Source organism: Ranitomeya variabilis, chromosome 1, assembly GCF_051348905.1.
Source record: "Ranitomeya variabilis isolate aRanVar5 chromosome 1, aRanVar5.hap1, whole genome shotgun sequence".
Taxonomy (NCBI): domain Eukaryota; kingdom Metazoa; phylum Chordata; class Amphibia; order Anura; family Dendrobatidae; genus Ranitomeya; species Ranitomeya variabilis.
This window is the reverse complement of record NC_135232.1, coordinates 637995148-638007670: the sequence shown is the minus strand read 5'-3', so window position 1 is coordinate 638007670 and position 12523 is coordinate 637995148. Positions and strand designations below refer to the sequence as shown.

The 12523-nt window shown below is 48.2% G+C and overlaps 1 protein-coding gene across 1 annotated transcript in view; it reads right to left on the bottom strand.

Annotated features, from left to right (window-relative positions):
- Nucleotides 1-12523, bottom strand: part of COCH (cochlin) — a 126301-nt gene that overhangs the window by 24394 nt on the left and 89384 nt on the right. Inside the window, exon 7 of the mRNA XM_077260936.1 lies at nt 6777-6821. Within this exon, the coding sequence (XP_077117051.1) occupies nt 6777-6821 (45 nt within the window). The remainder of the gene's footprint in view (nt 1-6776; nt 6822-12523) is intronic.

Below are 12523 nucleotides of genomic sequence, written 5' to 3'. Positions count from 1 at the left end.
AACTGGGCAATATACTACGTAACTGGGCAATATACTACGTGGCTGGGCAATATACTACGTGGCTGGGCAATATACTACGTGGACATACATATTCTAGAATACCCGATACGTTAGAATCGGGCCACCATCTAGTATATATATATATATATATAGCTTTGTCACCATAAAAGGAGGGGGCCTATACACATTTCTTGCACAGGGGCCCCAAGCTGTCAGTGTCCGTCCCTGCTAAAGCCTATACCCCATTTATAAGGCAAGAAATCCAACTTATTAAACCTGACAGGGCACATCTGTGAATTCAAAACCATTCCCGGTGACTACCTCTTGAAGCTCATCAAGAGAATGCCAAGAGTGTGCAAAGCAGTAATCAAAGCAAAAGGTGGCTACTTTGAAGAACCTAGAATATAAGACATATTTTCAGTTGTTTCACACTTTTTTGTTAAGTATATACCTACCTACACGCAACCTCCGATCCTCACAAGATCTCCTTCTCTACTCCCCTCTTATCTCCTCTTCCCACAATCGTATACAAGATTTCTCTCGCGTATCACCCCTACTCTGGAACCTTCTACCACAACACATCAGACTCTCGCCTACCATCAGAATCTTCAAAAAGAATCTGAAGACCCACCTCTTCCGACAAGCCTACAACCTGCAGTAACCACCGATCGACCAAACCGCTGCATGACCAGCTCTATCCTCACCTACTGTATTCTCACCCATCCCTTGTAGATTGTGAGCCTTCGCGGGCAGGGTCCTCACTCCTCCTGTACCAGTTATGACTTGTATTGTTTAAGATTATTGTACTTGTTTTTATTATGTATACCCCTCCTCACATGTAAAGCGCCATGGAATAAATGGCGCTATAACAATAAATAATAATAATAATAATATAATTCCACATGTGTTAATTCATAGTTTTGATGCCTTCACTGTGAATGTACAATTTTCATAGTCATGAAAATACAGAAAAATCTTTAAATGAGAAGGTGTGTCCAAACTTTTGGTCTGTACTGTATTTTTTCATGCACTCATATGAACTTTTTTGTTCAGAATAGTCACTATATTTTAAGATCTAAAAAAAACAAAAAAAAAGTTTTACATTTTGTTGTAACGTACCCATATATTTAGCGACTCAACATAATCTGCGAACAGCCTTATAGACTCTAGTCCTCCCTAATTCAATTTTTAGTTTTTATTTTTGTTAATAGAAAATGTAAATTTGTCTATCCCATTTTCTTAACTTATATTCCCAATTAGAATGAATACAGAAATCAGTGAATTTGTCTATCCTATTTGTCCATGCTTGTGTAACGCCCCCACTACCGCAGGGCCGAGGGGTACCCGGTACCGGGCCTCTGAGTCTCTGTTCTGGGGTTGTCACGGTGGCTAGACCCGGTCCGTGACCCTGCTGAGGGGCGTACAATGAAAGTGGAGGTATGGTGATGATGTTATGGTGCGGTGAAGTGCCGGTCGCAGTAAATAACGAGGACACCAGGTTGCAGTCTCTTTACCTCTTTACTGAAGGCTTCAGGGTCCTCAGTCCGGAATACGGTTAACCAGGCTGCGCAAGTCCGGCCGGTCCGATGGCACCTCCAGAGTTCCCTTTGCAGGTGGAAATCTGTGCCTACCTTCTAGCGCTTGTGTGTTGTGGTCCTCCCCTGCTGTGCTTACGGGATAGTACCCCACAACTGTTGTGTCTGTTTCTCGTGTTCCCTCACAACTCGATTCTGATGTTCTTCCACGTCCCCCAGATCTTATGGTTAGGACGCACCCGTATGACGGGGAGGCTCGGAGCTCTTCCGGGACTCTAGCGTCGCCCCACTCCTGTTGTTACCCCCCTGTGTCTTCCTAGGTCAATTGGGTGAGACAGCCCGCCTCTAACTGACTGTCCTGCCGTAGGTTTGAAGTTTGGCCTGGAGCTCTATACTTCCTCGGCGTTCCGGCCACCGGTTATGCGCCTCAATAGGATGTTGCCTCGTCTTACAGCACGACTCCTACTGGTATTCTCATTGTTGCGTTGATCTCGTTTCTCACTCAGCACAATAAACCTCGCTTCTTATCCTTTCTTGGGGTACCGCCGCTATATCGTGCAGGCGCGGTCCCGTAACGTTCTCTCTGGTTGCTAGGCCTCTGTCAGGATCCCACCCCTGACAGGGACCCCTCCGAATCTTCCCCTACAACACCCTCTGCCACAAGGTGTTGCCTGGTTCCAACCCAGTCAGCTTTCTCATCTAACTTCCTGCCTAACCCCCAGTTTTATCAGATTGTGAGGAGTGGCCTAATACATAGAACCCTTAGCTCCCCCTGGAGGCCAGACTGTGAAGTGTATTGGTGTCTGTGATACCTGGTCAGATGAACTCCTTCAGTGCCATCAGACGTACCATAGCTCCCCTTAGCGGCGGAGCTCCAGTACTGCAACGACCAGGACTCTGGGGCGCTGCACTCCCCCCCGGTTAAATCCAGTACTCCTGGACTGGGAAGAGAACAACAATACATGTCAGCAAAAAGACATACAATTTTGAAAATGCAAGTACAAGTAAACTTTTTAACAGAGCTTCCCTTTATGGGAGGTGAGGACACTTGAACGTTACAAACATAGTTAAATACTTTAAATAACCTTGCTATGAATAACTTTTCTTACCCAACCGGGTATTCTACTAAGTGCAAATTCTTTGAACAATAATTTAACTTTGCCTTTAAGGACGTACTCGCTAAATCCACTAAAGACCTTCTTATAAAACATTATAAGGCTAATCAACTTTTATGCATTCTCCTTCTTTACACCTGCAGGACCGCCTGTCCTAACTGCTCCAGGAATACTGCCTCTCCTTTCTGTTACAGGACCGCCCCTTTCTGCCCGGGCCTACTGCCTTTCTACTACTATACACAGTATAGAACATATCATCCATCTTTCAGTTCAGGATTACTGAGCCATCTCTGTATGGCTCCTAGGAGGACTCACTGACTAACCCCGTACGGGTTCACTTTCTGTCCTCATTCTTCTATCAACATTATTAAACATTTCTTACAATTAACTAGCTTTCTACATATAACTTTTACATATCAGCATTATTACTTCTTCTTTTAAAGCATCATCATTCCTTAAGTGCTATCGATGAACATCCCCTTTAAGAGGGGACCAAGTCTCTATGAGGTAGTGCAACTTCTCAAGCTGCAAGCCCGTATGCAGCAAGGACTCCGGTACTGCTTCCAGGAACAGTTTCTTCGCAAAGAGTCCTTTCTTTTATAAAACCAGTAGAGAGCACCTTTAAGAAGGTGCAAACTATTTACAACATCAGTTTTTGAATCATTCACCGTCCATGATTCGGCAGTCTCTTGATAACTGAGGCAAAAAGTAGAAACAACCAAAAGGCAATAGGGATCCCGGGTCAACAAAGGGATCCCTTTAAGAGTTAACCCTGGACGGGTTTTAGCAGCATAACAGCAGAAAACAATGAACTATTTACAATCAATAAAGCATTTTTGCTTACTCATTACTCAGTTTCTGGCAGCCCCCACCGAGGCTTTACCTGGCAGGTGGCCCTCTGCGGCCCAGACAGGCTGGACTCCAAGTTTACTCCCGCGGCCAGGTGTACCCCGTGGGTTCGGGTCTTCTGCACGACCAGGTCATGCGCTGCGATGAGTGTCTGCGTGTGTCGATGGATGATGCTGGCGGTGGCGGAGGCTGCAGCAGCGGCTTCAGCGGCAAGCTCCTCCCCCTCGGTTCGGGATACCGCTAGAACGGCCGTGCAGCGCTGCATATCCCGGGCCCACCAGCTGCTCCCCTTTAGGTGCCGGCGATACGTTACCACATCCCCCGGCTTCAGGAAGGACTTGGCGCCGTCTCCACACAGGCAGGGCTCCACTTCGTCCCGGGTGATGCGGACTCTCAGAGCCGTTCCAATCTCCTGCACAAAGCCCTTCCCTGCCTGGGGCTGGTAAACAATTACGACGCCCCACTTCGGCAGGGAGCCCTCCAGCAGCTCACCACGCGCCTCCCGCTCCACCTCCCGCTGGAACTCCGCAATCAGGTGGTTCCTGTATTCTCCCCAAGGGAAGGGCCCCATGTCTGGGCCCCCCGGTTCTTTGGGACCAGGCGGCGGGAATGCTGGGGCACCAGTGGCCGTGGCGGCGGCCGGGTCTGGTGCAGAGGTGGGGCGGTCTCCCTGGGGGTCGCGGCACTCAGTACCCCTACCTGGGGTGACTCCTCCGGCATCACTCCATTCCCCTGGGGGAGGCACACGGGCTGGGGACCGCGCAGGCAAAGGATACCCCATCGACAGCTCCCACGGATCCAAATCCTCCAGCGGGGGCATATCGGAATAATCCTCTGGTGACGGGGGTCGATGCGGGGCCATCCTTTTCTGCAGGCCTTCTCTGGTCTCCAGTCCCACCTCATCTGAGTCATAGTTTCGTTTCTTCGGTCTCCGCCCGCCATAGAAGATCAGGAGGCGGATCTCCCCTGTTGACGGGCACGTCCTCAGGATGCAACAATATTTAAACTGGGCGGCCATTGTCTTTCGCGCCCTTCAGCTGGTCCACGCCTACTCCACGCCCCTCTTCTTCTCCTGCACTCTCAGCGCTGTAATGGCGGCGGATTTTGGCGGCAAGTGGCACAGCACAGTCTTTGCAATAAGTCACAGTTCAAGTATAATAAATCACAGTTCCAAGGCACACATGACCCGATTTTTCAGGCTTAAGTAGATCCTGTTCGTGACGCCAAGTTGTAACGCCCCCACTACCGCAGGGCCGAGGGGTACCCGGTACCGGGCCTCTGAGTCTCTGTTTTGGGGTTGTCACGGTGGCTAGACCCGGTCCGTGACCCTGCTGAGGGGCGTACAATGAAAGTGGAGGTATGGTGATGATGTTATGGTGCGGTGAAGTGCCGGTCGCAGTAAATAACGAGGACACCAGGTTGCAGTCTCTTTACCTCTTTACTGAAGGCTTCAGGGTCCTCAGTCCGGAATACGGTTAACCAGGCTGCGCAAGTCCGGCCGGTCCGATGGCATCTCCAGAGTTCCCTTTGCAGGTGGAAATCTGTGCCTACCTTCTAGCGCTTGTGTGTTGTGGTCCTCCCCTGCTGTGCTTACGGGATAGTACCCCACAACTGTTGTGTCTGTTTCTCGTGTTCCCTCACAACTCGATTCTGATGTTCTTCCAAGTCCCCCAGATCTTATGGTTAGGACGCACCCGTATGACGGGGAGGCTCGGAGCTCTTCCGGGACTCTAGCGTCGCCCCACTCCTGTTGTTACCCCCCTGTGTCTTCCTAGGTCAATTGGGTGAGACAGCCCGCCTCTAACTGACTGTCCTGCCGTAGGTTTGAAGTTTGGCCTGGAGCTCTATACTTCCTCGGCGTTCCGGCCACCGGTTATGCGCCTCAATAGGATGTTGCCTCGTCTTACAGCACGACTCCTACTGGTATTCTCATTGTTGCGTTGATCTCGTTTCTCACTCAGCACAATAAACCTCGCTTCTTATCCTTTCTTGGGGTACCGCCGCTATATCGTGCAGGCGCGGTCCCGTAACGTTCTCTCTGGTTGCTAGGCCTCTGTCAGGATCCCACCCCTGACAGGGACCCCTCCGAATCTTCCCCTACAACACCCTCTGCCACAAGGTGTTGCCTGGTTCCAACCCAGTCAGCTTTCTCATCTAACATCCTGCCTAACCCCCAGTTTTATCAGATTGTGAGGAGTGGCCTAATACATAGAACCCTTAGCTCCCCCTGGAGGCCAGACTGTGAAGTGTATTGGTGTCTGTGATACCTGGTCAGATGAACTCCTTCAGTGCCATCAGATGTACCATAGCTCCCCTTAGCGGCGGAGCTCCAGTACTGCAACGACCAGGACTCTGGGGCGCTGCACTCGCATGGTGGAAGCAAAGCTGAACTTTGGGATCCTGAACAATGCAGCAAGAAAAGCAGGAAAAAAAAAAGCTAGCAAAACATGCTTTATGTTTGCAGCTTTTTACTGTAAATAGATCAGGTTTGGGATGCAGGAAAAAAGCAGCGAAAAAGCAAAGTATGAACATAGCCTAACACTCCTTGCTCCTGTTTTAACAATAAACTGGTGATGTGGACCCACAAGGTAACTAAGAGATTGTGAGTCTTCATCCCAAACACTTGTAAGTTGGTGTGGACTTTATATCAGGAAATCCCCAGGTGAATTTCCGTGGAGAAGGCATAGATGAAAAGTCAATTCCAAGAAATCATAGTAAGGGCTTGTTTCCACTTGCGAGAAACACGTCCGTATCTCGCATGTGGAAACCAAGCTCTGGCGTCGGCACTCCAGAGTGGAGCGTGCGGCCGCATAGGAACACATGGAGCTGCACAGCTCCGCTCCAAAGTGCCGACGCCAGAGCTTGGTTTCCACATGCGAGACACGGACGTGTTTCTCGCAAGTGCAAACAAGCCCTTAGACAGAGCAAAGCAAGTAGAGTTGGGTTGAAAATAATAGACTGGCGAAGGTGAGGGTGAGGAGCAGAAAGGTAGGCAATGTCATTACCATTAGCGGGGGGTCAGTAAGAGGAATATCAGGAGACAACACACTTTATCAGATAAGAAGGAAGCTAATAGACCTTATCTCACTGTGACCCAGAGAAGGCAGAGGGTCCCTTAGAAAATCCAGGTCATCAGAGCGTTAATGACAGCAGCACTGGCCCTTTATGAAGCCATACTTAATGGGTGCAGTCCAAAGCAGGACAGGGCAACATGGCCAAGTAGACGACATGGAGCAGAGTGACACCAGTATTTACTGCTTTCACTATTGCATTGTACCTTTATTGCCAGTTGACTTCTCTGGTGTCTTCTTTTGGCGCCGTGCTGCAGAAACCACAAAAGACAGTACTTAAAATTGTATGTCCTTCTCCATAATCTGCATATTGTAAGCTAATAATTAAAATTACATTATGTTTAATTAAAAAAAGTCAAAGGCATAAAATAAGCATGAGAGCTACACTGGCCCTGGAAAATTCTTATGGGTTTCATCTTAAGGTACCTTCACACGAAACGACGCTGCAGCGATAGCGACAATGATGCCGATCGCTGCAGCGTCGCTGTTTGATCGCTGGAGAGCTGTCACACAGACCGCTCTCCAGCGACCAACGATGCCGAGGTCCCCGGGTAACCAGGGTAAACATCGGGTTGCTAAGCGCAGGGCCGCGCTTAGTAACCCGATGTTTACCCTGGTTACCAGCGTAAAATGTAAAAAAAACAAACAGTGCATACTCACCTGCGTGTCCCCCGGCGTCCGCTTCCTGCACTGACTGACTGACTGAGCGCCGGCAGTAGCAGGGCACAGCGGTGACGTCACCGCTGTGCTGTGCTTTCACTTTCAATTTGCGGCGCTCAGTCAGTGTGGGAAGCAGACGGCGGGGGATGCGAATGTAAGTATGTACTGTTTGTTTTTTTTACATTTTACACTGGTAACCAGGGTAAACATCAGGTTACTAAGCGCGGCCCTGCGCTTAGTAACCCGATGTTTACCCTGGTTACCAGTGTAAAATATCGCTGGTATCGTTGCTTTTGCTGTCAAACACAACGATACACGGCGATCGGACGACCAAATAAAGTTCTGAACTTTATTCAGCGACCAGCGACATCACAGCAGGATCCTGATCGCTGCTGCGTGTCAAACTAAACGATATCGCTAGCCAGGACGCTGCAACGTCACGGATCGCTAGCGATATCGTTACAAAGTCGTTTCGTGTGAAGGTACCTTTACTAAAGTACCAGATCCCACTGATAACATTACAATGTATTTTGGACTATAACATGCACATAAGACACACCCCAGATTTAGACAGCAGAAAATAGGAAAACATATCTGCCATTAGTTAAGACGTCCCTGGAGGTGTAAAGAAGTGGAGAGATCAATATCACCAATATTAATACTGTAGGGTAAAGTAGGAGGTAATAGATTTAGGGATCCTCCGCAGCATGTGCATTGTACACACATTTCTTAAGGCCGGTTTCACATTTGCGGTTGTGTCCGCAACGTTTCTTCCGCAAATATCCGCATGCGTTGTGTATTCCTATATTTAACATTAGGGACGCATGCGTCTGCGATCGGTTGCTTTTTGCCGCGTTTGATGACGCGTTTCATCGTCTGCAGTTTGTCACGGAAATGCAACATGTAGTAATTTTTAGAGGCGTCAATTTGCCGCCTAGAAACGTATGCGGTCGATTGCGAAAGGAATGCGCCAAAAAAACGCATTGCTGTCTATGTGAATGCATGCGTTTACAAGCACATGCGTTTACTTGCGTTCGTGAACGCATGCGTTGCACGAGAGAAAAACATGTCTAGACACTGATAAGCCACCCCCCACATACAAGGTGATAAAGGGAGGGAGTGGACATTTGCAGGTCACTACTCAGCAGACAGCCAAGCAGAGCAGACAGACCACAGCACCTTGGAGCAAACAAGCCTCTGAACAATGTGAGTATATCCTAGCCAATGCCTTTATTTTCTATTTTCTGTCTCTACATGTCCTAATTTCTGCCATTTCTTTCTTTCTGCATGCATTAGAATGTCTTCTTCTTCTGATGAGGAGCAACGTCCAGGGCCTTCTGAAGTAGAACATGTCAGTGAAGTGAGTACTCACCTCCTCAGATTGGTAAGTATTCACTGTCACATCTACACATATGACAATTTTTGTTTTTCATTTTTTTAGAGCACTTCTTCTACTGCGGCAGAGACTGGGCAGGAGCAGCGGAGTCACGGTCGAGTGGCAAGGCGGCAGCGTGTACGTATACAAGGCTGACTGTTTACTGTATCCTCACTGTAGTATTCTTGAATCTTCCTTTCTTTACATTCCTATTTCTTTACATTTTTCTTCTGGAATCCTTTTGTATCTTGACTTTCCTTATTCATGCCATTTCTCAGCCTCTGTTTTCTTTCTTTTCCTTATGTTAATGTATCCAACATTAATGTCTTTATTTAATTTTTAGGTTCCAGAAAGGGATGAAGACCTCATAGAAAATGACCTCCTCATCTCCCTGGTCCAGGAGCGAGTCCCGTTGTGGAACACCTGGGTTCCACAGCACTCGGACAATGTGACAATTCGGCGCCTATGGAATGAGGTGGCAAAAGAGATGTGGGATGGCTGGGACAACGCCCCGACTCGGGTCCGAAATGCATTTGGTAAGTATTGCAATGCCGGGTGAAGCAGCAGACACCTTGGCCGTGCTCAAACAACTGTGTGTGATGAGATAAACTCTCAGGAGTTTCTCTCATCACACACAGTTGTGTGAGCACGGCGAAAAGTCCATTGTCTGACCATTATGTTTTGTTTTTTCAACAGTGGCCAGAGTCAAAACACGTTGGCGTTCGATGAAGGACCGCTTCAACAAGGACCTGCGTCAAGAGAGCCGTGTTCCCAGTGGTTCAGGAGCAAGGATCAGAAAGTACAAATACCATTGCGTTCTGGCATTTTTAAGACCGGTCCTTGCCCAGAGAACGTAAGTATTTCTTCTGTGCATTAGGTTGTGTTGTATTGCCATAATCTGTATGTTTCTATTCCACAGGAGTTGGCGTCTGGTTAATTTTTGTTATAAATTTTTTTTTTCCTTTTTTCACAGCACATGGAGCAGCACTGTTGGCCCAGGTTCTGGAGCGGTCCTTCATCAGACAGCCACGGACCCGTCCCAGCCATCCAGCAGCGCTGCAGCAAGTGGGCCTGCCACACAAACTGGAGACCAGGAAGCTGGTCCATCAGGTCTTCCCCTTTCCCAGTCCTCTGCCACTGCCCCTTTTTTTGTGGGCTCCTCCCAGCAGCGGCAGAGGGCATCGGACAGGTCCCTCATGCCCGAGTTTTTGCACTTGAGCTCGGTTTTTCACGAAGGACTCAAGGCTTTGGGTGACCGAATGGATATTTCACTTAGCCACATGAATACACATATCCAGGAGGTCACCAAAAGCCTTGACCAAGTAAAAGCCGACCTCCAGAGGCCAGCACATAACTTTTTTAACCAAATTGAGCAGGGCATGTCGGAACACCTTACTCCTGATCTCCAGCTTAGTGTCATGCAGGCCTGCAATGCTGCTTACGTGCAGGCTATGCAGCAGAGTCGGTATTTTCAGCAGACAGTGGTGGCATATCCACCTGTGCCTTCACTGTCACGTTTAACCTCAATGCCGAACTCTGCTGCATACCACTGCACGGCCACTTCTATTCCTAGCACTGCCGGATACCAGTACAGCACCACCACCATGCCAAGTGCTGTTGGACAGCCCACTGCCACCACCATGACAACCGCTGCTCCTGCTTGGACCTCCTCCACTGACACCACGATGCAGCAGGACCCAGGCATGGCCTTCCGTACCGCCACCACCACGATGCAGCAGGACCCAGGCATGGCCTTCCGTACCGCCACCACCACGATGCAGCAGGACCCAGGCATGGCCTTCCGTACCGCCACCACCACGATGCAGCAGGACCCTGGCATGGCTTTCCGCTCTACAAGCGCTATGGACTCTGGCATGGCTGCACGCTCTACGAGCACTATGGACTCTGGCATGGCTGCATGCTCTACGAGCACTATGGACTCTGACACAGTGCAGCCGGACCCTGAGAGGTCACCCACCATGACCATGCCACGACATATGAGCCCACCAAGGCTTACCAGAACCCGGCAATCCCAGAAAGGAAAAAAAACAAACAAACAGCGGACTCTTAGTATTCCTCCCCCTTCACCTCCCAGTGTGTCTGTAATGTCAGGTTTGTCTCACCCTTCCAGTGCATCTCAAGCCTCTCATGTGTCAAGCCCTATCCCCGAACTACCAGAAGACCCCACAAGTTTCATTGCTTCTTCTCCTGCCACCTCTGCGTTGTCCACGGTTAGCCAGGCCTCACTGCTTCACACCCCCCGTTTACATCACTCTACCCCAAGCAGGCGCAGTAAATAAAAATTTTGTCTGTAACAAAATAAATAATATTGTTTTTTGCCCAAATTAGGTGTGGTTTACTTGTGTATTTCACCACCGTCAACACACCGTGCGCCGAACACTTAATTTTGTGGCCACATCATAGCTCCAGTAGTTAGCAAATAAAAGACTGCAGCTTTGTGTGTCTTTAGTATAGAGATATGAGGTGGGCCAAAATATTTATACTTGTATTATCTCCATAATCTCTTCCTTCTGCTTAGTCTGTGACTAGTGTTGCAGAGTGAAGAGAAAATGGCGGAAATAAAATGCAGAACTATACTCAAAAGGTCATGTGTCCACAAACTCATTAGTTTTAGGACACCTGACCTGGTGAGTGGAGAACTGCCTTGTATAACCTCCATTTTCTCTTCTGTGTATGTAATCTATTTCACACAAAAGGAAGGGACGATGGTGGTCATACACAGCATGTCTATGCTCACCTGCACAGGTGTCAGAAATAGTGAATTCATGAGGCTGTTATATGTGCATCATGAATTCATTATTTCTGACACCTGACTTGATGAGTATAGATCTGTTTTGTATGACAGTCATTGTCTCTTCAGTCTGTGTCCAGTAGATACTGCAGAACAGAATCCGGACGCAATGACATCAACAACCTTTAAAACAACATGGCTGTCGTCACATTAACAGTATGTGGTCAGTATTTTATATCAGTAAGTCAAAACAATGATTGGAACAATTAGAGGAAAATGTTAAGAGGAAAATTATAATAATAACATATCTAGCACCTCAGCTATTATCACCCACTCCTGGTTTTAGATTAAAAATACTGATATGAAATACAGACCAAATACAGCTAGTGTGAGGACAGCCTTGGTTTGTAGAGGACATAGGAGACACGGTCAAGACACCAAAAAAGAAAGTTTATTGACGAGAAATATTAGTAACATTTTAGAAAATAACTGGTACAGATAAAATCCCAACAGGACATTTACACAACATTGTCCTGCCATGACACACGCCCAATATCCGAATCAAAAAAGGCAGCAAATTGGTCCCGCATGTGGCCAACTTCAGCTGTTGACCGCAGCGGGTGACGTTGGTAATCGGGCAGTGGGTGTTCAACTGGTTCATCCAGTTCAATGTTGGGTCGCTCCTTAGCCATTATGTAATTGTGCAGAACCACACAGGCTTTGACCACCTTGTCGACTGTCTCCATTTTTAGATTAATGGCTGATGCAAGAATGCGCCATTTTGAGACCAGAATCCCAATGGTACACTTTACTGTTCTTCGTGCCCTGGTCAGTCTGTAGTTAAAAATCCTTTTAGTGTGGTTCAAGTCACGACTGGAATATGGCTTCAGTAGGTTTTCACACATCTGAAAGGCCTCATCACCAACCATAACAAATGGCATTGGTGGACCTTGAGTGTTGGGGAGCGGTCGTGGCCGTGGAAAATTTAAATTTTTGCCATACACACGGCGGCCCACATCAGAGTTCTTAAAAGTCTGTGAATCGTTGCCACGGCCAGCTCCAATGTCCACGGCGATGAAGCGACAGTCCGCATCGGCTATTGCCATGAGCACAACAGAAAAATATTTTTTGTAATTGAAGTACTCCGATCCTGTTCTGGCTGGTTT